This window comes from Oryctolagus cuniculus, chromosome 18, assembly GCF_964237555.1.
Source record: "Oryctolagus cuniculus chromosome 18, mOryCun1.1, whole genome shotgun sequence".
Lineage (NCBI taxonomy): Eukaryota > Metazoa > Chordata > Mammalia > Lagomorpha > Leporidae > Oryctolagus > Oryctolagus cuniculus.
In genome coordinates, this window is record NC_091449.1 from 52,541,776 (window position 1) to 52,568,269 (window position 26,494).

Sequence of the window (26,494 nt, forward strand, 5' to 3'; positions counted from 1 at the left end):
AGCTCTCTGCTGTGGCCAGGGAGTGCAGTGGAGGATGGCCCTGCACCCCATGGGAGACCAGGAGAAGTACCTGGCTCCTGCCATCGGATCAGCGCAGTGCGTGGTGGCCATTGGAGGGTGAACCAACGGCAAAGGAAGACCTTTCTCTGTCTCTCTCACTGTCCACTCTGCCTGTCAAAAAAAAAAAAAAAATATATATATATATATATATATGTATCTATTTATTTATTTGAAAGAGTTACAGAGAAAGAGGGTGAGACAGAGAAAAATCTTCCATCTGCTGGTCCCTGCTTTGAAAGCTATTGCTTTTCACAGTACGGAATGATAGACCTTTTTTTTTTTTTTTTTTTTTTTGACAGGCAGAATTAAACAGTGAGAGAGAGAGAGACAGAGAAACAGGTCTTCCTTCTGTTGGTTCACCCCCCTAATGGCCGCTATGGCTGGCTCACTGTGCCCATCCGAAGCCAGAAGCCAGGTGCTTCCTCCTGGTCTCCCATGCGGGTGCAGGGCCCAAGCACTTGGGCCATCCTCCACTGCCCTCCCGGGCCACAGCAGAGAGCTGGATCAGAAGAGGAGCAACTGGGGCAGAATCCGGTGCCCCAACCAGGACTGGAACCTGGAGTGCCGGCTCCTCAGGCAGAGGATTAGCCAAGTGAGCCGCGGGCGCTGGCCAGAATGATAGACCTTTTAAAGAGTGTTTCTCAGCTCCAGCCATGCCTCAGAATCACTGGCAAAGCTTTTTAAAAATGAATCACCTTTGGGGCTGGCACTGTGGAGCAGCATGTTAAAGCCCTTACCTGAAGCACTGGCATCCCATATAGGTGCGGGTTTGAGTTCCAGCTGCTCCTCTTTCAATCCAGCTCTCTGCTATGGCCTGGGAAAGCAGCAGCAGATGGCCCAAGTCCTTGGGGCCTTGCACCCACGTGGGATACCTGGAGGAAGCTCCTGGCTCCTAACTTCACATCGGCTCAGCTCTGGCCATTGGGGCCATCTAGGGGGAGTGAACCAGTGGTTGGAAGGCGTCTCTCTCTGTCTCTACCTCTTTCTGTAACTGTCTTTCAAATAAATAAATCTTCATTAAAAAAAATCACCTTTAGGGTACAGTATGTGTGTGTGATTACCTGCAAGATTTGGTATGGACATGTATCTGAAAAATAAAACTGCAGAGATTACAATTCTCTAAATAAACTAATAGTATATTTATGGACTAGAAAACCTCAATTAGGGTTCTTGCCATCCTTGTGGGAGACCTGGATTGAGTTCCTTGCTCCTTGCTTTGACCCGGCCTAGCCCCAGTCATTGCAGGCATTGGGAAATGAACCAGTGAATAGGTGTTCTCTCTGTCTCCCTATCTCTAAAATAAATATATAAAAATTTTTTTTTTTTTTAATAAAGAAGTAGGGCTGGCACGGTGGTGTAGCGCGTAAAGCTGCCGCCTGTAGTGCCGGCATCCTGTATGGGCACTGATTTAAGTCCCGCTGCTCTACTTCCAATCCAGCTCCCTGCTCATGCACCTGGGAAAGCAGTGGAGTATGGCTCAAGTGTTTGGGCCCCTGCACCCGTGTGGGACACCCAGAGGAGGCTCCTGGCTCTTGGCTTTGGGCTGATCTAGCCCTGGCCACTGTGACCATTTGGGGAGTGAACCAGTGGATAGATGGAAGCCTCTCTCTCTCTCTCTCTCTCTCTCCCCTCTCTCCTCTCTCCTCTCTCCTCTCTCCTCTCTCCTCTCTCCTCTCTCCTCTCTTCTCTCTTCTCTCTTCTCTCTCTTCTCTCTCTTTTTCCTCTCTGTCTCTCTCTCTCTCTCTCTCTCTGTCTCTCTCTCTCTCTCTCTCTTTCCTTCTCTGTAGCTCAGCCTTTCAAATAAATAAATCTTAAAAAAAATAAAAAGAAAAAGGAAAAGGTGAAGGAGTTTTTATACTTACTGTTATCAGTACAATGTAGTATTGGTATACTGTTGGATGTACCAGTTGAATAGAATAGAGTCCAGAAATAGACCACACATGGCCACCAACTGCTGTTTGACAGTGGTGTCAATCTCTGTTGAATAGTTGTTAAAGTGCAGGACTCAGCAGATGAGTCAGCTAAGTTAAGTAATCAGAGGGAAGGGCAGCCTTCTCAACAAGTGGCACTGGAATCACTGGAAAAGAACTTTTTTCTCTGCCTCATCATAAACAAAAACTATTTCAGAATTGATTGCAAGCGTAATTGTAAATGTATATGAAATAATAAAATGTAAAGTTATAAAACTTAGAGGAAAAAGGAGAAAATTTGTGTAACCTTGGGACGGAAAAAGATTTCTAGAGGGCACAAAAGCAATAACTATAAAAGAAAAAAAAAGGATAAATTTGATTCATCACATTATTAAGAACTTAATGCTGTTTAGAAATTTTGATAAGAAAATGAAAAGGCAAGCCACAGAGCAAATATCCATAATATAAATATCTGACATAGGTATTCACAAAAGAAAATTAATTACCCCAGGATATTATGACTCAATAGGTATGGGGTGGGGCCTGTCCACCTACTTAAATCACCAAAAGAACTTCTTTTCTTTGTTTCTTTGTTTTTTAATGTTCTATCAGATTTCAGAACATTTGTCAAAGGACTAAAAAGTGATTTGGCTATAATTTTTAAAAATTACATAAAAACAATACAGAAAATGTCATTTACATGTTTTTCTTAGCGTGAAAGTGCCTTGAATTCTGGATGTGGGCTTGGGTAGGGGTTGCTGCCCACTGTCAGCAGGAGGAAAATCTCTCGCAGATAATTGTTAAATCACAGGAATCAACAAATAGATCAGTGGAACTAAGTTAGAGTTTTAAAAAATGTTCCTGGGGCCGATGCTGTGGCTCACTTGGCTAATCCTCCACCTGCAGCGCCAGCATCCCATATGGACGCTGGGTTCTAGTCCCGGCTGCTTCTCTTCCAGTCCAGCTCTCTGCTGTGGCCCAGGAAGGCAGTGGAGGATGGCCCAAGTGCTTGGGCCCTGCACCCGCATGGAGACCAGGAGGAAGCACCTGGCTCCTGGCTTCGGATCAGTGTGGTGCGCCGGGCCGTGGCGGCCATTAGGGGGGTGAACCAATGGAAGGAAGACCTTTCTCTCTGTCTGTCTCTGTCTATAACTCTCTCTCTGTCTCTCTCTCTCACTGTCTAACTCTGCCTGTCAAAAAAAAAATACATGTATAAATAAAAATTTAAAAAGTTCCTGTTTGGTAAGGGTGGCATGTATAATTAGGGAATTTAAAATGTACTACTCAATAAATTGTACAGATGTGTATCTTTTTACCCTACTTTTATAAGTTCTAGATCTAGATAGGCTTTTCCTCTTCTTAATTTCCCAAGTCTTCAAAATTTCAAGCAGGAAAGGATTCCCCAACACACTTACCGTATATCTTCTCTACAGTTCTGCTAAGAATCTAGTTGTCACACATGAGGTAGTGGTGACCCTGCATTTAAATTTTTAACTTTGAGAAACAGTATATTCTGTTCTGAAAATACTGAACTCAGAATGCTACAGTAAGCATTATTTGCATATATTTATATATGTTGGGATTGAAGTTTGAGCTTTTGACTTTAACTGTCATCACTGACCTTCTTGGGAACAAAGTGAATAAAATACTTTTGTTTTGGGGATCACATGACAAGTGTGTTAATTTATAGCTTTAAATGATAGAGGCCACCTGTAGGGCAAATATTGAGTAATATGATCCTGGGGAAAGTCTCAAGGCTTTCATTTGGCTTGCTGATAAAGGGAATATATTATTACACAACCTCTTGCTCCCAGTGGCAATTAAAATTACTAAAAATAATTTAATCATATGGGCTAATAATGAGAAGGCTTTACTCTCTTTAGAAGTTGGCACCTGTTTTTCTTTGTTAATTCTATGGTAAACAGATTTCTGAATGGAAAAAAAAATTTTGTAAGCTCAATAATGCTCCATTACTCTTTTTAAAAAAATCTTTTTTTTATTTTTTTTTATTTTTTTTATTTTTTGACAGGCAGAGTGGACAGTGAGAGAGAGACAGAGAGAAAGGTCTTCCTTTTTGCCGTTGGTTCACCCTCCAATGGCCGCCGCGGCCGGCGCGCTGCGGCCGGCGCACCGCGCTGATCCGATGGCAGGAGCCAGGAGCCAGGTGCTTTTCCTGGTCTCCCATGGGGTGCAGGACCCAAGCACCTGGGCCGTCCTCCACTGCACTCCCTGGCCACGGCAGAGGGCTGGCCTGGAAGAGGGGCAACCGGGACAGAATCCGGCGCCCCGACCGGGACTAGAACCCGGTGTGCCGGCGCCGCTAGGCGGAGGATTAGCCTAGTGAGCCGCGGCGCCGGCCAAAAAAAATCTTTTAAAAATTATTTATTTATTTATTTGAATTTAATTATTATTTGGAATTATTTAATTATTTATTTGAAGGAGAGAAAGAGAGATATCTTCAATCCACTGATTTCACTCCCCAAATGGCTTCAATGGCTGGAGCTGGGCCAGTCTCAAACCAGGAGCCTGGAACTCATTCTGGATCTCCCACATGGGTGGCAGAGACCCAAACACCTGGGCCATCTTCTGCTGCTTTCCCAGGCACATTAGCAGGGACCTGGATCAGAAGTAGAGCATCTGGGACCTGAACCAGTGCTGGTATGGGATGCTGGTATTGCAGGAGGTGGCCTATCCCACTGTGCCACAATGCTGGCCTCTCCATTGCTTTTTTTTTTTTTTTTTTTTAAGATTTATTTATTTATTTGAAAGTCTGAGTTATAGAGAGCCAGAGAGAGAGAGAAAGAGAGAGAGAGAGAGGTCTTTGATCCACTAGTTCACTCCCCAGATGACCGCAGTGGCCAGAGCTGTGCTGATCCTAAGCCAGGAACTAGGAGCCAGGAGCTTCTTCTGGGTCTCCCATGCGGGTGCAGGGGCCTAAGGACTTGGGCCATCTTTCACTGCTTTCCCAGGCCATAGCAGAGAGCTAGATTGGAAATGGAGCTGCCGGGACTCAAACTGGCATACCCATATGGGATGCCAGCACTGCAGGCAGTAGCTTTACCCATCACACCACGTTACCATCCCCCCTTCCATTATTATTAATCTTTATGTAATTAAGATTTTTTCTTTGAGTTGAATTTTCAGATAACTGAAGCTTAGGTTCTTAAAGAGCAATTCTTAACTATTGATGAAGTTCAATGGATCACTTTTTGAAAACAAAAATTTCTTTATTTGAAAGGCAGAGAGACTAAGAGAGACATACACACAGAGATCTTCCATCTGCTGGTTCACTATTCAGATGCTTGCAACTGCCAGGGCTAGGGCAGGTAGAAGCTAACAGTCAAGAACTTTATCTGGGGTCGGTGCTATTGTGTTGTGGGTAAAGCCATCACCTACAGTGCCAGCATCCCATGTGGGTACCGGTTCAAGTCCTGGCTGCTCTGCTTGTGATCCAGCTCTCCACTATGGCCTGGGAAAGCAGTAGAAGATGGCCTAAGTCCTTGGCCCCCTGCACCCTCATGGGAGACCTGGAAGATGCTCCTGGCTCCTAGTTCCTGGCTGCAGATTGGTTCAGCTCCGGCCATTGCAGCCATCTGGGTAATGAACCAGCGGATGGAAGACTTACCTCTTTCTCTCTCTGCCTCTCTGTAATTCTGCCTTTCAAATAAGTTAATCATAAAAAAAAAAGAAAAGAGATTATCTGGGTCTCCCACGTAGATGGCAGTATCCTAGTATTTGAGCCCTCATCTGATGTCTCCCAGGTGCTCCTTATCAGGAAGCTGAAATCAGGAGCAGGACCAGACCTTGAACCCATTTACTTTAACATGGGATGGGGGCATCCTAAGTACTGTCTTAACCACTATGCCAAATGTCTATCCCTGTTACTTTTTTTAAAAAATTAATTAATATTATTTGAAAGAATGACAAAGAAGGGGATACACAGAGACAGAGATCTCCATCGGCTGGTTTACTGCCTAAATGGCTGCAGCAAGCCCAGGCAGGGCAGTCTGAAACCAGAAGCCAGGAACTCCATCTTGGTCTCCCACATGAATGGCAGGGGCCCAAGCACTTGGACCATCTTCTGCTGTCTTCCCAAATGCATTAGTAAGAAGGTGGATTGGGGCCGGCGCCGCGGCTCACTAGGCTAATCCTCCGCCTAGCGGCGCCGGCACACCGGGTTCTAGTCCCGGTCGGGGCGCCGGATTCTGTCCCGGTTGCCCATCTTCCAGGCCAGCCCTCTGCTGTGGCCAGGGAGTGCAGTGGAGGATGGCCCAGGTGCTTGGGCCCTGCACCCCATGGGAGACCAGGAAAAGCACCTGGCTCCTGGCTCCTGCCATTGGATCAGCGCGGTGCGCCGGCCGCAGCGCGCCGGCCGCGGCGGCCATTGGAGGGTGAACCAACGACAAAGGAAGACCTTTCTCTCTGTCTTTCTCTCTCACTGTCCACTCTGTCTGTCAAAAAAAAAAAAAAAAAAAAAAAGAAGGTGGATTGGAAGCAGAGCAGCCAGGACCTGAACCTATACTCTGATATGGGATGCCAGCATCCCAAGTAGCAGCTTGCCGTGCTGTGCTGATCTCCCATCACTTTTTTTTTTTTTTAAAGAAAGCTTTTATTTAATAAATATAAGTTTCATAGGTAGAACTTTTGGAATATAGCAGTTCCTTTCCCATCCCATTCTTCATTAAGATTCATTCTCAGTTATTTTCATATACAAATCAACTCTATACCAAGTAAAGACTTCAACAGTTTGCATCCACACAGACACACAAAGTATAAAGTACTGTTTGACACAGAATTTACTGTTAACTCTAGTACAACTTATTAAGGACAGAGGTCTTACATGTGGAGCAAGTGCACAGTGACTCCTGTTGTTGACTTGTATCCTTTAAAGTAGTTATGATAATGTCTAGTTCATTTGTGCTGGTATCGCAAAGTATTCAAGTCTGGATAATTTGTATAAAGAATAAAAACTTATAGTCTCCCAGTTCTGGAAGCTGGATAGTCTGAGATTAAGGCTCTAGCAGATTAGGTTGTCTGTCAGGGCTGCTCTCTTCTTCCAAGATGGCACCTGTTGCTGACTCTTCCAGAAGGGAGGAAAGCCCCAAGGCCCCCCCAGGTGACAGGGCAGGAAAGCAGCTGAGCCAGTGTGTGAAGCCTCTTTCCTAAGAACTTCAGGAGGAAGAGCCCTCATGACTGAATCACTTTTTTTTTTTTTTTTTTTAAATTTATTTGAAAGAGTTACAGAGAAGTAGAGACAGAGGTCTTCCCTCTGCTGGTTCATTCCCCAAATGGCCAGGAGCTTCTTCTGGGTCTCTCATGTGGGTGCAGGGGCCCAAGGACTTGGGTCATCTTCTACTGCTTTCCCAGGCACATCAACAGGGAGCTGGATTGGAAGTGGAGCAGTCAGGACTTGAACCAGAACCCCTGTGCGATGCCGGTGCTGCAGGCTAGGGTTTTAACCTGCTGTGCCACAGTGCCAGCCCCCTAATCACCTCTTAATACAACCAGATTGGCCATTAAGTTTCAGTACATGAATTTTGGAGGAGATTTTCAAACCATAGCAGATGGTAAATTTTATGTTATATGCATTTTACCAGTTTTTAAAAATAGAAAAAAAAATCCAGATTATGTAGAATCTACAGTAAATAAAGTCTTCATGACTTGGGACCAGTACTAAGAGCATTGATTATTCTGAGTAGCTTTTTAGCTGTATTCTTTATTCCTTTTTTTTTTTTTTTGGAAGATTTCTTTATTTGAAAGAGTTACAGAGAGAGGTAGAGACAGAGAGAGAGAGAGGTCTTCCATCCGCTGGTTCACTCCCCAGATGGCTGCAATGGCCGGAACTGCACCGATCCAGGAGCAAGGTGATTCTTCCAGGTCTCCCATGTGGGTGCAGGGGCCCAAGGACTTGGGCCATCTTCTCCTGCTTTCCCAGGCCACAGCAGAGAGCTGGATCGGAAGAGGAGCAGCCTTGACTAGAACTGGTGCTTCAGGCCAGGGCTTTAACCTGCTGTACCACAGCGCCGGCTGCTTTTTTTCTAATATTGTTGTTGATATGACTTTTGTGGGTTTAATTTACATGTAAAATAAAGGTGAAGTTCAAATGACTGAAGCTGTCATAGTTGTTTCTGGCCTCCAGGATGGTTTTGCTTATTCCACTCCTGGCTTACTTGTGTTTTGGTAGTGAGAAATTTTATCTGGATTGTTGCTATCCTGGAAGCATATCTGTGTCTATTAGCTAATTTGGTTTTTACATCTCATCTAATATCTTTTTCTCAGGTTGAGTAATGAAGTAGAGATATGTACATAGTTTTAGTACTCTTTGTTATATGCTTTAAGCTTCTAAAAATTCTGGTCTGTCAGAACCTGTTGTTGGCTGATGATGTCAAATGGGAGGAGTTAGGCATTTCTTGACACTCCCAAGTTTGTAGTCTGATCAATGGGTACAGTGTCTAACTAGAAAGAATACACTATTGTTACTAAATCTTAATTTTCAAGGTTTTTGAGATTCTTGAGGTTCTTGAATAATTGAAGTTAATGGAGAGTGTAAAATATAATTCAGAAAGCTTTTTTATTTTAAAGATTTGTTTATTTGAAAGGTGGAGTTACAGAGAGAGAGGCAGAGGCAGAGAGAAAGTCTTCCATCCATTGGTTTACTCCACAAATGGCTGCAATGGCCGTGGCTGAGCTAGACTGGAGCCAGGAGCTTCATCCAGGTCTCCCATGTGGGTGCAGGGACCCAAGCACTAGGACCATCCTCCGCTGCTTTCCCAGGCACATTAGCAGTGAGCTGGATCAGAAGTGGAGCAACTGGGACTTGAACTGCATCCATATGGGATGCCAGCACTGCAGACTGAGGCTTAAGCCACTGCACCACAGCGCCGGCCCCCAGAAAGTTTTCTTTTTAAGCAAATGTTTTTAGCTTGAAGAGGGATAATTAATATTGGATAAACATTTAGTTGACATGAGGATGTTATCTTTTTCAAAAGCAGTCAACAGGATGTTGGTACTCCTTTTTTTTTTTTTTTTTTTTTTTTTTTTTGACAGGCAGACTTAGACAGTGAGAGAGAGAGACAGAGAGAAAGGTCTTCTTTTTTCCATTGGTTCACCACCCAAGTGGCCGTTATGGCCGGCCCCTTTGCGGCCGGCCCGCTGCAGCCGGTGAACTGTGCCAATCCGAAGCCAGGAGCCAGGTGCTTCCTCCTGGTCTCCCATGTGGGTGCAGGCACCCAAGCACTTGGGCCATCCTCCACTGTCCTCCCGGGCCACAGCAGAGAGCTGGACTGGAGGAGGAGCAACTGGGACAGAATTTGGCGCCCCAACCAGGACTAGAACTCGGTGTGCCGGTGCCACAGGCGGAGGATTAGCCAAGTGAGCTGCAGTGCCGGCCGGTACTCTTACTCTTTAAATATTTTAAGGTATATCAAGTATTCTTTTTAATTCAAATTTTAACTGAAATAAAATTGTACATATTTATGGGGTGCCATGTGAAGTGCCATGTGCCGTTACATGAATCATGACATGTTCAAATCAGGATAAACCAGTCTGTCCACTTAAGCATTTATCATCTCTTTGTGGTGAAAACATTAAACATACTCTTTTGACTTATTAAAAAATACATATATACACATACAGAACATTATTGTTATCTGCAGTCACCTTCTTATGGAACAGAACATCAGAACTTGTGTCTCCTACCTGACTATAACCTAATACCTGTTAATCAACCTTTCCCCATACCTCCCTTTCCCTTACTCTTCTGCAGCCTCTGGTAACTACAGATAGGTTCTTTTTAACTAAGTATAGTTCTTGAAATTTTAAATGCATTCTGCACTATTAGTGGCACAAGTGTTTTCTGGCCCCCTCAGACTTTCATTTTTACATTATCAGTCTTCAACCTTGAGTCACCTGCTTTGAAAGGGTCCACTCTTGGTATCTGCTGTCTGTGCAGTGAAGTAGTTCTTGTAAAGATTGTGAAACCAGCACAAATGTCCTGTCTCTTCCTTTCATTTCTTTGGCTCTCTCACACATTTTTTTTTACAACAGTTATTTCATATTTACATATTGTCCACACTTGGTGGGAACAAGAAGGTGGTAAACACTTTCCTGAAGTTTGAACTTGTATCTCATATCACCCTTTTGTTGTCTGCTATATCAGAAGAAGAGCTAATTGTTTGAACTTCCTGGATTACAGCCCTTTTTATTTTATTTTTTTATAAAGATTTATTATTTATTTGAAAGGCAGAGTCACAGAGAGGCAGAGAGAGAGAGAGAGAGAAGTCTTCATCTCCTGGTTCACTCCCCAGATGGCCACAGTGGCCGGAGCTGGGCCAATCTGAAGCCAGGAGTCAGGAGCCAGGAGCTTCTTCCGGGTCTCCCGTGTGAATGCAGGGGCTTTCTTCTGCTGCTTTCCCTGGCTGTAGCAGAGAGCTGCATCGGAAGTGGAGCAGTTGGGACTCTAATCTGTGCCCATATGTGGGTGCTGGCACTGCATGCAATGGCTTTACCCACTACTCCACAGCGTTGGCCCTTGATTACAGCCTGTTTTAGCTGGGACAAAACCTCATATCCCTGCGACTCTTGCTCTTATTCTATTCTGTTAAATAGTTTTTTTTTTTTCTCCTTAGAATGAAATGAGTCTCCCTGACTTTAATCCAGTGCCTCCTGGATTTGCAACCTACAATTTTATTATAACTATTAAGAGAGTTGGCCTCCTTACCAATAAACACAGTGACTTCTTCTTTACCTTCATCCCCCTGAATTTTCTGCAGTATTTAGCAACCTTTCCAAAATGGCTTGCCATGGGCTCACTTTTTATAATAATAGCTCTGTTGACATAATTCTCATACCATCCATTTAACCAATAAAAGCGTATACAATCAGTGTTTTTTGGTATAATAAATAGGTTGTACAACCATCACCATAATCTAATTTCAGAACACTTTTTATCACTTCAAAAAGAAAGCCTTGGAGCTGGCACCGTTGCTCACTTGGTTAATCCTCCGCCTGCAGCGCTGGCATCCCAGATGGGCGTCGGGTTCTAGTCCCTGCTGCTCCTCTTCCGGTCCAGCTCTCTGCTATGGCCTGGGAAGGCAGTGGAGCATGGCCCAAATCTTTGGGCCCCTGCACCCGTGTGGGAGACTGGGAGAAAGCTCCTGGCTCCTGGCTTCAGATCGGTGCAGTTCCTGCTGTTGTGGCCATTTGGGGAGTGAAGCAACGGAAGGAAGACCTTTCTCTCTGTCTCTTCCTCTCACTGTCTGTAACTCTACTTTTCAAAATAAATGAATAAAATCTTAAAAAAAGAAAAAAAAACCTTTTCTCCTTCACTCCCCATTTTTCTCCACACCCCTCAGCTCTGAGCAACCACTGATCTTTCTTTATAGATTTGCCTGCTCTGGACATTTTGTATAAGTGGAGTCAGAAAGTAACTGACTTTTTGTGATTGGCTTCTTTAATTTTGCATAATATTTTTAAGGCTCATTCTTGTACTGTGTAACAATATTTTATTTTTACTGCCACAAAATACTCCTTTTTATGGATATACTCTATTTTGCTTATCTACTAGGTTTTTTTTTTTTTTTTTTTTTTTTTTTGACAGAGTGGACAGTGAGAGAGAGACAGAGGGAAAGGTCTTCCTTTTGCCATTGGTTCACCCTCCAATGGCCGCCGCGGCCGGCGCGCTGCAGCTGGCACACCGCACTGATCCGATGGCAGTACTTATCCTGGTCTCCCATGGGGTGCAGGGCCCAAGCACTTAGGCCATCCTCCACTGCACTCCCTGGCCACAGCAGAGAGCTGGCCTGAAAGAGGGGCAACCGGGACAGAATCCGGCGCCCCAACCGGGACTAGAACCTGGTGTGCCGGTCGCTTATCTACCAGTTGATAGACATTTGGGTTGTTTCTACTTTTTGACTATTGTGAATAAAATACTGTTATAAATATTCATATACAGGTTTTTTGTGTTTTTTTTGTTTGTTTGTTTCTCTTGGGTGTATATATACCTAGGTTTGGATTTTCTGTAGAATGCTAACTCTATGTCTAACTTTTTGTGGAACTGCCAAACAGTTTTCTGTAGCAACTACACCACTTCGTATTTTTACCAGCAGTGTGAGGAATCTGGTTTCTCTACATCCCCCTAAAACTTTGATTGTTTGACTTTTTGATTGTACCCAGTCTAGTGGGTTTGAAGTAGAATTACCTGTGGTTTTGATTTACATTTCTCTTGTGACTAATAACATGAAGTGTCTTTTAACTTGTCATTTGTATATCTTCTTTTTAAAAAATGTCTATTCAAATCCCTTGCCCCTTTAAAAGATTGAGTTGTTTTTGTGTTGAGCTTTATATATTCTGGATATATCTCTTATTAGCTGTATGAAGTACAAAAGTTTCTGATTTCGATGAAGGCCAGTTTATCTTTTTTTTTTCCTCTTTTGTTGCTTGTGCTTTTGGTGTCTTGAAGAAACCATTGACTAATCCAATGTCATGATTTACTGCTATGTATTTTAAGCCAAGACTTCATTTATCGGTACTTGCAGATTGGAACTTGTTGGGCCAAACATGTTGATAGGCAGATCTCCAAGATTGAATCTTGGCCCATCAATCTTTTTTTTTTTTTTAATTTTTTTTTTTATTTGACAGATAGAGTTAGACAGTGAGAGAGACAGAGAGAAAGGTCTTCCTTCCGTTGGTTCACCCCCCAAATGGCCACTACAGCCGGAGCTACGCCAATCTGAAGCCAGGAACCGGATGCTTCCTCCTGGTCTCCCATGCGGGTGCAGGAACCTGAACACTTGGGCCATCCTCTGCTGCCCTCCCGGGCCACAGCAGAGAGCTGGACTGGAAGAGGAGCAACCGGATTAGTACCCGGTGCCCCAACCGGGACTAGAACCCGGGGTGCTGGCGCTGCAGGTGGAGGATTAGCCAAGTGAGCAACGGTGCTGGCCCATTTTTTTTTTTAAGGATTTATTTATGTATTTGAAAGGCAGTTACAGAGGGAGGGAGAAACAGAGAGAAAGGTCTTCCATCCACTGGTTCACTCCCCAGATGGCCACAATGACTGGAGCTGAGCCGATCCAAAGCCAGCAGCATGAGCTTCCTTTGGGTCTCCCATGCAGGTGCAGGGACCCAAGCACTTAGGCCATCCTCTACTGCTTTCCCAGGCTGTAAGCAGAGAGCTGGATTGGAAGAGGAACAGCTGGGACAAACCAGTACTCATATGGGATAACGATGCCATAGGTTGAGGCCTAGCCCACTACTCCACAGCACCGGCCCCTTGAACATACTCTTGTGCCTAATGGTATTTGAATCAATTTAAAGCATACAATTTCTTATGTATTATCCTAATTTATTTCTTCCTTCTCTGGTGCATTTTAAAGTTTGAAAATTGCATTGCTTTTTCTCTGAAGACCTAGTTTCTGAGCTTAGCTCCTTGTACTTGGAGTACCTGGTATTATCTTAGACGCAGCAGGACTGAAATTAAGTTTATCTTCCTGTAAAACCCACTGCCTTGTGTCTGACATTGGTATTACTTAATTTGGAGCCTGGTGTTCTTTCTCAAACTTTTGTTTGTGTCAGTGGTTTTCAAATTGTTTCTTGAAAATTGCTGTGCACTTTAATCACCTTTCGTTGACTGTATGTTTTGGGCTTCATCCAAAATATTGTTTGAAGGAAAGTGTTAAGAAACTGAAAAAAATTGAAAAACTGCCTTGTGTCCAAATAAGTAAATGTATCTAGATATATCTGTGTGTCTTTCTTTTTTTTTAACAAATATCAATCACATGATTCATATTTTTAAAAACTATACCTGAAAAATTCTCAAAGCCCAAAAAGCATATTCAACAAATTTCCTCTAAGTGAAAACATGCATGAAACTACCATCCAAGTTGAGAAAGAGAATGTTGCTAGCACCCTGGAAATACTCCTTTCCAGTTAATACTCCTCTTTCCTTTCCCACAGTAACTTTATCCTAACTTTTAATTCCAAATGCCTTTTATGCATAATATAGCCTCCATATAAAACATTCTTTTTAATGAATGTATGTACTAATGTGTATAGTACATACATTCATACATACAAATTTTTGTAATGAAAATTTATTTGTGACACAGAGAGAACCCACCTGCTGGTTCACTCTCCAAATGCTTGAGAACTTATTTTTTTCTTTATTTTTTAAGATTTATTTATTTATTTGAAACTGTTACAGAGTGAGAGGGAAGACAGAGAGATCTTTTATCTTCTGGCCCATTTCTTTTATTTATTTGAGAGGTAGAGTTACAGACAGTGAAAGGGAGAGAGAGAAAGGTCTTCCTTCCATTGGTTCACTCCCCAAATGGCCGCTACGGCCGGCGTTGTGCAGATCCAAAGCCAGGAGCCAGGTGCTTCTCCTGGTCTCCCACGTGGGTGCAGGGGCCTAAGCACTTGGGCCATCCCCGACTGCCCTCCTGGGCCACAGCAGAGAGCTGGACTGGAAGAGGAGCAACCGGGACTAGAACCCGGCACCCATATGGGATGCTGGCGCCGCAGATGGAGGATTAACCAAGTGAGCCACGGCGCTGGCCCCCCATGAATAGTTTTTTCATAATATACATTTTCCATTAACATTTGGGTTATTTCCAGTTTGGGGCCATAGTGAATAAAGGTGCTGTGATCATTTGTGTGTACATACACCTGTTACATGTTTCTCTTCAGTATATGCTTCAGGAATCTCCACTCCTCCCACACCTTTTTTTTTTTTTTTTTTTTTAAGGGAGAGATGAAGGGGAGGGGAGAAGAAAGGGAGAAAAAGAGAGTGAGAGATTTCACAACTGCTGGTTTACTCCTCAAGTTCCTACAACAGCCAGGGCTGAGCCAGGCTGGAGTAAGGAACTCAGTTTGGGTCTCCCATGTTGGTTGCAGAGACCCACTCAGTGCTTGTTTTTATTTTATTTTATTTTAAGATTTTAGGCCAGTGCCGCGGCTCACTAGGCTACCGATCCGCCTCGCGGCGCCGGCACACCGGGTTCTAGTCCCGGTTGGGGCGCCGGATTCTGTCCCGGTTGCCCCTCTTCCAGGCCAGCTCTCTGCTGTGGCCGGGGAGTGCAGTGGAGGATGGCCCAGGTGCTTGGGCCCTGCACCCCATGGGAGACCAGGAGAAGTACCTGGCTCCTGCCATCGGATCAGCGTGGTGCACTGGCCCACAGCGCACCGACTGCGGCGGCCATTGGAGGGTGAACCAACAGCAAAAGGAAGACCTTTCCCTCTGTCTCGCTCTCTCTCACTGTCCACTCTGCCTGTCAAGAAAACAAAACAAAACAAAACAAAGATTTTATGTATTTTATTTGAAAGGCAGAGTTAAATGGAGAGGGAGAGGGAGACACAGAGATCTTCCGTCTGCTGGTTCATCCCCAAATGGCCTACAGACTCCCCAACAGACAAGGCTGGGCCAGGCCGAAACCAGGAGCCAGGAGCTTCATTTGGGTCTCCTACATGGGTGCAGCAGTCCAAAGACTTGGATCATCTTCGCTGCCTTCCTAGGCACATTAGCAGGGAGCTGGACTGGAAGTGGAGCAGCCGTGACGCCAACTTCACAGGTGGCTGCTTAATTCATTAGGCCACAATGCTGGCCCCAGGTGCTTGGGTATAAGCTACAAGCTGGAATTGGAAACAGAACTGGGACTGGAACCCAAATACTGATATAAGATGCAGTGTCCCAAATGGTATCTTTAACCACTATACTAGATGCCAACCCTTGATTTTTTTTTTTTATAACTGTAGATTCATGTGCATATTGCATTTGCAATTGATATTACAGTTGTAAGCAATAATAGAGAGATCTTTTGTGCCCGTTACCAAATTTCCCTTAATTGTAACATTTTTGCAAACTATAGTTCAATATTACAACCAGGCTATTGATTTTGATACAATCTACAGATTTTACTTCAATTTCTCCAATTTTTCTTCTATTTGATTTGTTTCTTAGAGAAAAACTAATGGTTTAACCTTTAGAGTCAAGAGTCATTTGTTCTTGATTTTGATGCTCAACATGCAAATTATATCTACTTCTTGTTACAGAAATGGCACCCTGCCACTTCCCTGGGACATTTAATCCAGGCAGAATAATTCCTGGGCAACCTTCATCTATGTGTCTGCCAACAGCTGCCTTCTTTTCTTACAAGGTTACATAAACTCTGCAGCTGAGTGTCCATATGCAGTAAAGTGAATTTGACAGGTTCTGAACTCCAAATAAAGAATCTGTTATTTTCATCCCATCTTTGATGATCCTGAAAGCACTGGTGGGTCTGGCAGTATGTTCATGTCACCTGTATTTCCTGAACAATATTGAGAAATAAAGAGGGTTTGCTCAGTCTGTCTGACCCTGGGTATTCACTGTGAATAGCGTTTGTACGATTAAAATAATGATGCACTTGTATTTCATGTCATTCTGTAGGTTCAAAATAAACAATACAAGGAGATGTATTTTGCCTATTCACAATTTCTTAATTTGAGGTAATAAAAATTATTTTTTGGAAAGTTATAAAATACTAACACAATTATGTGTAAAACTGCAATACTGGGCAGTGGCTCACTTGTTAATCCTCTGCCTGTGGCGCCGGTATCCCATATGGGCCCTGGGTTCTAGTCCCGGTTGCTCCTCTTCCAGTCCAGCTCTCTGCTGTGGCCTGGGAAGACAGTGGAGGATGGCCCAAGTGCGTGGGCCCCTGTACCGGCATGGGAGACCAGGAGGAAGTCTATAACTCTACCTGTCAAATTGAAAAAAAAAAAATGCAATATTTAGATCCCAAGAAAATAGGAGTTCACTGTGGTTAAGTCAGACTGCACATAATAATTAGTGATAATTGACTTTTTTCCAAAGATTGAATTTTTGCCAAGTTTTTATGTATTATTACTGGTGTGAGTTTTCCCCTTTCTCTGCTTTTCATCTAGAGTCACCAGAAGAAAATTTAAAATACTTCTTAAGTGGCTCTTTCCTGTAGGTCATCCTGCATACACTATTCTTTTTAAATTAAAAAGCAAAATGGAAAAAAAAAAGCTTATTTGAGAGAGAGAGATCGATCCCATTTAGGAAACTGATTTCATCTCCAAATACCCTCAATGGCTGTGTAGCTGTGGCCTGGTAGGGGCCAAAGCCAGGAGCTGGGAACTCAATATAGTATTTCCACATGGGTGGCAGGGACCCATCTACTTGGGTCTGCATTCCCAGGCAGGTACAATCAGGAGTTGGAGCCAAGATTCAAACCCAGGCACTCCATATGGATGCAGGTATTTAACTATTAGGCAAAGTGCCCACTACCTCCTCATTTTTGCTAGTTCCAAGTCTAAAAGGGAACCTGGCTCAGGTGAGAATTGTCTTTGCTGCACATCCCCTAGCCCATACATCCTCTTTATTCTATAGAGAGGCTTCGGTTGTAAGGAAAGTTACCTGGTTAAGGGCTATTCCAAGTGTTGGCAGAGATAATCTTTGGTCTTCACAGAGATCTGTAATTTCTTTTTGTTTTTGAACATGGCTTCAAAATAGAAGGGGCCATGAACTCTTGACATCATCTGGTATCCACTGGTGATCCATCAGCTCTGAAACTTCTCACTTTGTCTTGGAAGCTTGGTTGGTGTCTGTGGGCACGGCTGCTCCAATTTCATTTCTTATTAGTCATTGCCATTATCTTGGCCCAGATCAGTAAACGCTGTGAAACCCAAATACACTGCAGTGTAGTACCATTATGTAGAACCTGCTCAAGATGCATCCAATGTGACTAGTTTGCTTCCTTGCTACAGAATAGCCTTGAAACAGAGGTTTGGGGAGTTCCTATTGTGGCATAGCAGGTTAAGCTGCCACCTGCTATGCTGGCATCCCACATGAATACTGGTTCGAGTCCTAGTTGCTCCACTTCCATTCCAGCTCACTGCTAATGCACTTGGAAAGGCAGTGGAAGATGTCCTAAGTGCTTGGGCCCCTGACACCCACGTGAGATCCCGGATGCAGTAGCTTCAGTCTAGCCCAGCCCTGGCCATTGTGGCTATTTGGGGAGTGAACCAGTGGATGGGAAATCTGTCCCTATTTCTCCTCTCTGTGTAACTCTACCTTGCAAATAAATAAATAAATCTTAAAAAACAAAACAAAACAGGGGGTCAGTTGAAATAGGACCACTTTGGTTGTGACAGAGCTTGAGAATTTGTTGTTGATTCATCTACTGGTCAGAGAGAGAGGACATTTTTTACATTCCTTTTAAAAAAAAAAGACTTAGAGAAAGAGTTCTTCCATCTGCTAGTTCACTTCTCAAATGGCCTCAATAGCTGGAGCTGAGCCTATTCGAACTCTTCTGGGTCTCCCACATGGGTGTGGGGTCCAAGCACTTGGGCCATCCTTTGTTGCTTTCCCAGGTGCAGGGAGCTGGATCGTATGTGGAACAGCTGAACTCAAACTGATGCCCTTATGGGATGCTGATGCTGCAGGCCAGGGCTTTAACCCGCTGCACTACAGGGTTGGCCCCATACATTCCCTTTCATTCATTATGTCCAGAAACAGAGTAACCAGTCATAGGAGAAGGCCTCCCTGTTTTCCTTTTAGATTTTTTGAAAATCCATCCTCTGGGTTGTTGAAGTGGTACTTTTATATTAAGAAAGACTATTTGGCAATACAGTTTCCATTTTCTCTGAAGACTGTTTTAGTTGAGCATCAGATATTTGCCATCAGATATTTGTGTGAGCTTACTATTGCTGGACAGATGGAGGACCTTTCTCTCTCTCTGCCTCTGCCTCTCTTTAACTCTGCCTTTCAAATAAATAAATAAATCTTTAAAAAAGAAACAAAAAACACATTTTAGACTGAAAGTTCCTAAACCAAAGGTTTGCTGTGACCACTCTGAAAGTCCTTGTCCTGATGAAAAAAAGCAGGCTATAAAACATGCACTGTTGGGGGCCAGCGCTGTGGCTCACTTGGCTAATCCTCCGCCTGTGGCACCGGCATCCCATGTGGGCACTGGGTTCTAGTCTCAGTTACTCCTCTTCCAGTCCAGCTCTCTGCTGTGGCCCAGGAGGGCAGTGGAGGATGGCCCAAGTGCTTGGGCCCTGCACCTGCATGGGAGACCGGGAAGAAGCACTTGGCTCCTGGCTTCAAATTGGTACAGCACCAGCCTAGGTGGCCATCTGGGGAGTGAGTCAACAGAAGAAAGACCTTTCTCTCTGTCTCTCTCTCTCTCTCACTGTCTATAACTCTACCTGTCAAATAAAAAAATTTTTTTAAAAATGGACTGTATAATTCACTTTGTAGAAACAAATTTACTTATCACTGCTTAAAACATAAAATAGCAAAAATTGTAAAATTATGGTCAAAATGAAGGAATATACAGGAAAAACATGAAATTTTATTTGTCAGTTTGTTAAAACATTTCTATTGTAGGACTGTGCTTGATTAATCATTCTTGTGTTTTCCAAATTTGTCACAGTTAATATATAATTTTCACTTCTATATATTTTCTTTTTTAAAAGATGTATTTATTTATTTGAAAGTCAGAGTTAGAGATAGAGGAGAGGAAGAGAGAGAGGTCTTCCAACCGCTGGTTCACTCCCTAATTAGCTGCAAGGGATGGAGCTGCGCCTATCCGAAGCCAGGAGCCGGAGCTTCTTCCGGGTCTCCCACGTGAATGCAGGGGCCCAAGGACTTGGGCCATCTTCTGCTGCTTTCCCAGGCCATAGCAGAGCTGGATCAGAAGCGGAGCAGTCAGGACTCGAACTGGCACCCTTAGGGGATACCGGCGCCGGCCCCCCAAAATTGATTTATTTCCTAGGCCATAGCAGAGAGATTGATTGGATGTGGAACAGCTGGGACTCAAACCAGCGCCCATATGAGATGCCGGCACTGCAGACGGCAGCTTTACCCACCACGCCACAGTGCCGGCCCCTATATATTTTCTAAAAGTGTTTTTAAAAATTATTTGCTTGTTTATTTATAAGCTGTGAGAGATTGTTGAAAATTAAATTATTTTGTAGAAAGATCTGTGTACGAATTCATAAATTCATTCCCTGAAATACCTTAAGCTGCTAAGAGGGTTTGTTAGCCTTTTCTGTGAAAGGTAGCTTAATAGTTGAGATGTATCAAAAGGAAAAAAATATTTTCCAAAGTAGCTGTGCAGAGCAAATTGGGTTGTCAATCCCAAATCTGAGGACTTGGTTCCCTGACGGAAAATACAGCTGCGAGGTTTCATATGCAATAACAAATGCATGGTAGCTGTTTCGCTTTAAATTAATGTGCCTAAATGCTGGGATTGGAGGTCCACTCCCTGTGTGAGACCTTTTCAGAGACAAAAATAGAGCTCGTCCTCCGGGAGCTCAACGGCAGTGAGTACGACAGAGAGATGGCACTGAATTAGTCCTGCAGAATAGGAGTGATAATATTCCTGCTTAAGTGGTTGCTATAAAAAGTAATTAAAAAGCACTACCTAGTATTTAAAAAATACTATTTTGGATGTGTTGAGTAACATAAATTCTGTATTTGCTGATTATAAGTAAATGTTTATTGAGTGAGTCAGGGACTGTGTTAAATGTAATTTTAAAAAGCGATTTATTTTCTGAGTTAAGTAATACTTGGTCAAACAGTTTTACAAGTTACAGAGAGGGCCGGCGCCGTGGCTCACTAGGCTAATCCTCTGCCTTGCGGTGCCGGCACACCGGGTTCTTGTCCCGGTCGGGGCGCCGGATTCTGTCCCGGTTGCCCCTCTTCCAGGCCAGCTCTCTGCTGTGGCCAGGGAGTGCAGTGGAGGATGGCCCAAGTGTTTGGGCCCTGCATCCCATGGGAGACCAGGAGAAGCACCTGGCTCCTGGCTTCGGATCAGCGCGGTGCACCAGCCGCAGCGCGCCAGCCGTGGCGGCCATTGGAGGGTGAACCAACAGAAAAGGAAGACCTTTCTCTGTGTCTCTCTCTCTCACTGTCCACTCTGCCTGTCAAAAAAAAAAAAAAAAAAAAAAAGTTACAGAGAGAAGAGTCTTCCTTCCCCACTGCCTTTCAATCACCAGCTTCTCGTCATTGTTTCCAGAGATACATTATGTGTGTGGAAGAATATTTGTATCTGCTTTTTGGGGTCATAGATGGAAGTATACTACACCTACTGCACTTTGTTAGTCTCAAGTACAAGGTTTTTTTCTTTTATTCTTACTTATTAATACCATAGTTGTTAGGGTAGGGCTCTTAATATTATTGCCATTTTACAATAAGGAAAACAAGACATCTCAATTTCTTTTTCTTTTTAAGATTTATTTATTATATTTGAAAGTCAGAGAGAAAGGTAGAGATTGAGACAGAGAGCTTTGATTTGCTGGTTCACTCCCCAGATGGCCACAACAGCTGAGGCTGGGCCAAGCTGAAGCCAGGAGCCTGTGGCCGCATCCTGGTCTCCCACATGGGTGGCAGGAGCAAATACTTGGGCCAAGTAATGTGCTGCTTTCCTAGGCACATTAGCAGGAAGTTGGATTGGAAGTAGAGCAGCTGGGACTTGAAATGGAGCTCACATAGGATGCCAGTGTTGCAGGTGGTGGTTCATTCTGCTGTGCTACAACGCTAGCCCCAGACATCTCAGTTTGTTAATAACTTACCCAGTTATTATTTTACCATATAAAATCTACTTCCTACCTACTTATTTATGTACTTAAGTACTACCTACTTATTTATGTATTTAACTTTTTATTTTGAAGCAGTTTCAAGCTTAAGTTGCAAGAATTCCAAGTACCCTTTGCCTGGAGCCCCCTTTTAGGATTCTACAGCTGTTTCAATACTGTGGGGTAAAGGAACCAACCACAAATCATACATTGTTCCCAGTTGTCCTGTCTCTCAAGGCTCCCTTAACCTGGAGTAGTGTTTCAGTTTCTCCTTGACTTTCATGGCCTCCATATTTTTATTTTTATTGAATTTATTATTAAATATTTATTTATTTGAATGGTAGAGTTACAGAGAGGGAGAGAGAAAGAGAGAGAGAGATCTTCCATCAACTGGTTCACTCCCCAAATGGCTGCAGTGGCCAGAGCTGGGCGAGGCTGAAGCCAGGAGCTTCTTCCTGGTCTCCCAGTTGGGTACAGGGGCCCAAGCATGTAGGCCATCTTCCACTGCTTTCCCTGGAGCATTAGCAGAGAGATGGCTCAGAAGTGGAGTAGATAGACTGTCCCTCTCTGAGTTTGTGGTTAGCTTAGGTTTCCTCCCAGTAATACCTATCCGTGTTAGGCATTTTTGACCACATTACCACAGAAGTTATATTTTGTTCTTCCTGTTGCATCCTGGCTGGTGGCAAATAATAAGTTTTTTTTTTTTTTTTTTCACAACTGTCATGAAAGGGAGAAAAGAAAAAAGAGGAAAAGGGATGGGAAAGAAACACCTGAGCTTGCTTTTCAGAAGCCATCAATTCAGTAAATTTCTTTTCTTTGTAGCACCCTGGTGGGGAGGAAGTTCTGCTGGAACAAGCTGGCGTAGATGCAAGCGAGAGCTTTGAAGATGTCGGCCATTCCTCTGATGCCAGAGAGATGCTAAAGCAGTACTACATTGGTGATGTCCACCCGGTAAGAACTGTCAGAGCTGGGAGTGTCTATGCAGAGAAAGCTGTAGCCACAGAACAGGATCAGGGAAGGAATTACTCATGTGGAAATTCATTCAGCCCAGCCCTCAGGCTAAAATTGTCTCCAAAATCATCTAGCCTTACCATGCTAAGATACAGCCTCCTGTGTGCCAAGCAACAGGTGTTGTATCTCTGGAAAGCTAAAGGAACTGATGGTAGATTATTCTTTTTATTCATTGATTGATTTTTTGATGATGCAGTTAATGGCATCTGTACCTAAAATAGTGATTTGGTTGTTTTCTAAGTTCCTTGCTAAAAGTAGTAATTATTATTATTATTATTATTATTTTTAAAAGATCTATTTATTTATTTGAAAGTCAGAGTTACACAGAGAAGGAGAAGCAGAGAGAGAGAGAGAGAGCGAGAGAGAGAGAGAGAGAGAGGTGTCTTCCATCCGCTGGTTCACTCCCCAGATGGCTACAATGGCCGGAGCTGCACCAATCTGAATCCAGGAGCCAGGAGCTTCTTCTGGGTCTCCCACGTGGTTGCAGGGGCCCAAGGACTTGGGCCATCTTCTGCTGCTTTCCCAGGCCATAGCAGAGAGCTGGATCTGAAGTGGAGCAGCTGGGATACGAACTGGCGCCCATATGGGATGCTGGCACTGCAGGCGGCAGTGTTACCTGCTATGCCACAGCACCGGCCCCTATGATTATTTTTGAACTACTCATACATTACATTCTAACAGGGAACCCTGATAAGCTCAGAGTCAGGGTGGGAGGGCGGGCACGGAGTAGTTAGTAGCTTTCTTCAGACCCTAAAGGCCTTCTAGAAAGTTGATAACCTGTAGGATGTAGTCTGTTATTCCAGGATTAGAAACACGCGCTTAATGATGTTGTCAGAGGGGCTCCTGGCTGGGCTTGCTCCCTTCTTGTCTCCACTAAGAAAGAATCCAAGGAAGACACACAAATAAAAGTGAGCAGAGAAGCAAGATTTATTTAAAGCAAAAGTACACACTCAGGAATTGGTGAGGAAGCTGGTGAGAGAAAACTAAAATTCTCAAAGTTTGGGGCCATCTTATATACCATCTGGATTCATAGGAAGTGGTGTCTGGGACGGGGCCTTAGTTGAATATTCAGAGGGTGTGGAATTTAGGATGGGGCTCAAGTACCGCTCATTTCCTTGCCCTTTTTGAAATCTTGGAAGCATTGGAGTGTCGCATGCATGTTAAGATCGGCAATGTTGGCCATGATAACTATTCTTACCTGAAGATTGTTGTGTGCCTGCAGCCATATTGGATATTTTCAGCTAGCACTGGTTCTAAGCTGTAAGCTTAGAACTTGTGGTTTCTACTGCAGGGAAGGGAGGCTTTGACAGTGCAGACTGGCATCAGGCAGTGGCATGCCAGCTGGCCAGGGTTTCCTCCCAGGCCAGCCAGAACTGTCCTGTGGGTCAACCAGGGCTGTGACCGCACGGGTTTGCAGGACTGCAGCAGGCCAGTCAGGGCAGCAGGGCAGTGCTAACATAACCTCAGCTCCTCTTTCACTAGCTGCTTCTCCACCTGTATCAGCTAGAGTTTGTTTGGATATGTCTTAAAATAGTTTCCCCCTTCTTTTTAACAGAGTGACCTTAAACCTGGGAGTGGCAGACAGGTAAGAAGTTACCAATTTGTCTTGTGTGTTACAAGTGTTTTAGATTTCTGTTTACTCAAGTAGAATTGCTTTTTTTAAAATTACCTTTTATTAAGCTAAAATGTCTTTTTGCCCAGCAGAAATCCTATTTTTCAAGAATTTAGTCAGTATCATCTCAGGAAAAAATAGCTGAATCTTGAACAATAGGAAGCATTTTGTTAATATGCCTGTATGCTACTTTCTTAAATGTAAACTCCAAAGCTGTACCTCATATTGTTGTTGTTTTTTGTTTTAAAGATTTATTTATTTATTTGAAAGTCAGAGTTACACAGAGAGAGAAGGAGAGGCACAGAGAAAGAAAAAGTTCTTCCATCCTCTGGTTCACTCCCCAATTGGCTGCAACGGCTGGAGCTACGCTGATCCGAAGCCAGGAGCTTCTTCCAGGTCTCCCACATGGGTGCAGGGGCCCAAGGATTTGGGCCATCCTCTACTGCTTTCCCAGACCATAGCAGAGAGCTAGATCGAAGTGGAGCACCGCACCCATATGGGATGCTTGTACCGGAGGTGGCGGCTTTACCCGCTACACCACAATGCCAGCCCCCCCTCATATTGTTTTGAAAGAAATTAGTTTATGGATTATAGAAAAGTATCTTATTCTTAAATAGGATATTGCGAGAATTGTTTCTGTGTTGGAAAAAGAAGTGGAACGTTGACTTTTTCTTAGCAGCATCTTCCTTATCTGTAAAATGAAGGGCTTTCAGTTCCCATTTCGCAAAGTTAATTCGTTTATCCTGTATGCTGAAATAGACCACACTCTTCCTAGTTTCTCAGTGATACAGCAAGTCCTTGCAAACCGTAATGTGACTGAATTTCATACCAGGAAGAAAATATGAGAGCCCTTTCTGTTTCCTCCAAGCTGGGTGGTAACGGGTGCCTGGCATGGGTAGGTATTACTGTGAGGAAATCTGGGACAACTGTACTGTTACACTGCCTCCAATTTAAAGGGACAACAGTTTCATTGCTACCTAGAACATCATGGAAGCAACAAACCCTCCCCCTTTCCTTCCTTCTGGCTTTTTGTTTCCTTTTTCCCCCTTGAGCCAGTATTACTGAACAGGGGCAACACAGCAATTCAAATTGGCCTTGTTGCAGTTCTTCCAACTCAAGAGATGGCTTGCTGACAGTATCTGTCAGCTGTTGCCCTGTGGTCCATGGTATTGTGTGAACTAAGTCTTCCATACACTCTACAACTCTGGAACATTGAAATATTTATTAAAGAGGACTGAAATTGTCCCTTGTAAAAAATTCTGCCAGGTAGTTTGTCTTCCCCTCCTTGCACCAGAACCACCCATTCTTGAATCCTTATTTGTGTTTTTAAGGTAAAATTTGAACTGAGCTTGGCCTTGCAAGATTAATATTGAACATGACCAGAAAATTTGACTCTCAGAGCTTAACTTTTTTTTTTTTTTTTTAATTTATTTTATGGGGCCGGCGCCATGGCCTTCTGGCGCCGGCATCCCATATTGCCTCCGGGTTCTAGTCCCGGTTGCTCCTCTTCCAGTCCAGCTCTCTGCTGTGGCCTGGGAGAGCAGTGGAAGATGGCCCAAGTGCTTGGACCCTGCACCCGCATGGAGATCAGGAGGAAGCACCTGGTTCCTGGCTTCGGATCGGCACAGTGCCAGCCATGGTGACCATTTCGGGGGTGAACCAATGGAAGGAAGACCTTTCTCTCTGTCTGTCTCTCTCACTGTCTAACTCTGCCTGTCAAAAGAAAAAAAAAAAAAGATTTATTTTATTTATTTGAAAGAGCTACAGAGAGAGGTAGAGACAGAGAGAGAGGTCTTCCATCTGCTGGTTCACTCCCCAGATGGCTGATCTGAAGCCAGGAGCCAGAAGCTTCTTCTGGGTCTCCTACATGGGTGCAGGGGCCCAAGGACTTGGGCCATCTTCCTCTGCTTTCCCAGGCCATAGCAGAGAGCTGGATTGGAAGAGGAGGAGCCGGGACTAGAACCAGTGCCTCTGTGGGATGCCGGTGCTTCAGGCCAGGGCTTTAGCCCACTGCACCACAGTGCTGGCCCCAGAGCTCAATATTTGATTCAAGGGATATTCCCATTTATATAAGAGATACATCTTGCATCTGGAAGACACAACTCACTTCTGCTCTGTGGGTCTCCCACATGAGTGCAGGGGCCTAAGGACTTGGGCCCTACTCTGCTACTTTCCCAGGCCATAGCAGAGAGCTGGATGGGAAGAGGAACAGTAGGGACTAGAACCGGCACCCATATGGAATGCCGGCGCCACAGGCGGAGGATTAACCTAGTGCGCCACCGGTCCCAGCCCCTCTCCACTTTTTCTTTCCCACCCT

The 26,494-nt window shown here is 44.0% G+C and overlaps 1 protein-coding gene and 1 long non-coding RNA gene across 2 annotated transcripts in view; both read left to right on the forward strand.

Moving 5' to 3' along the window:
* Positions 1-26,494, forward strand: part of CYB5B (cytochrome b5 type B) — a 53,793-nt gene that overhangs the window by 12,061 nt on the left and 15,238 nt on the right. Inside the window, exons 2-3 of the mRNA XM_002711664.5 lie at positions 22,377-22,505; positions 24,121-24,150. Of these exons, the coding sequence (XP_002711710.1) occupies positions 22,377-22,505; positions 24,121-24,150 (159 nt within the window). The remainder of the gene's footprint in view (positions 1-22,376; positions 22,506-24,120; positions 24,151-26,494) is intronic.
* Positions 4,337-8,862, forward strand: LOC138846564 (uncharacterized). The gene is made up of 2 exons (XR_011384070.1): positions 4,337-6,082; positions 6,454-8,862. It is a non-coding gene; the product is annotated as an uncharacterized lncRNA (long non-coding RNA).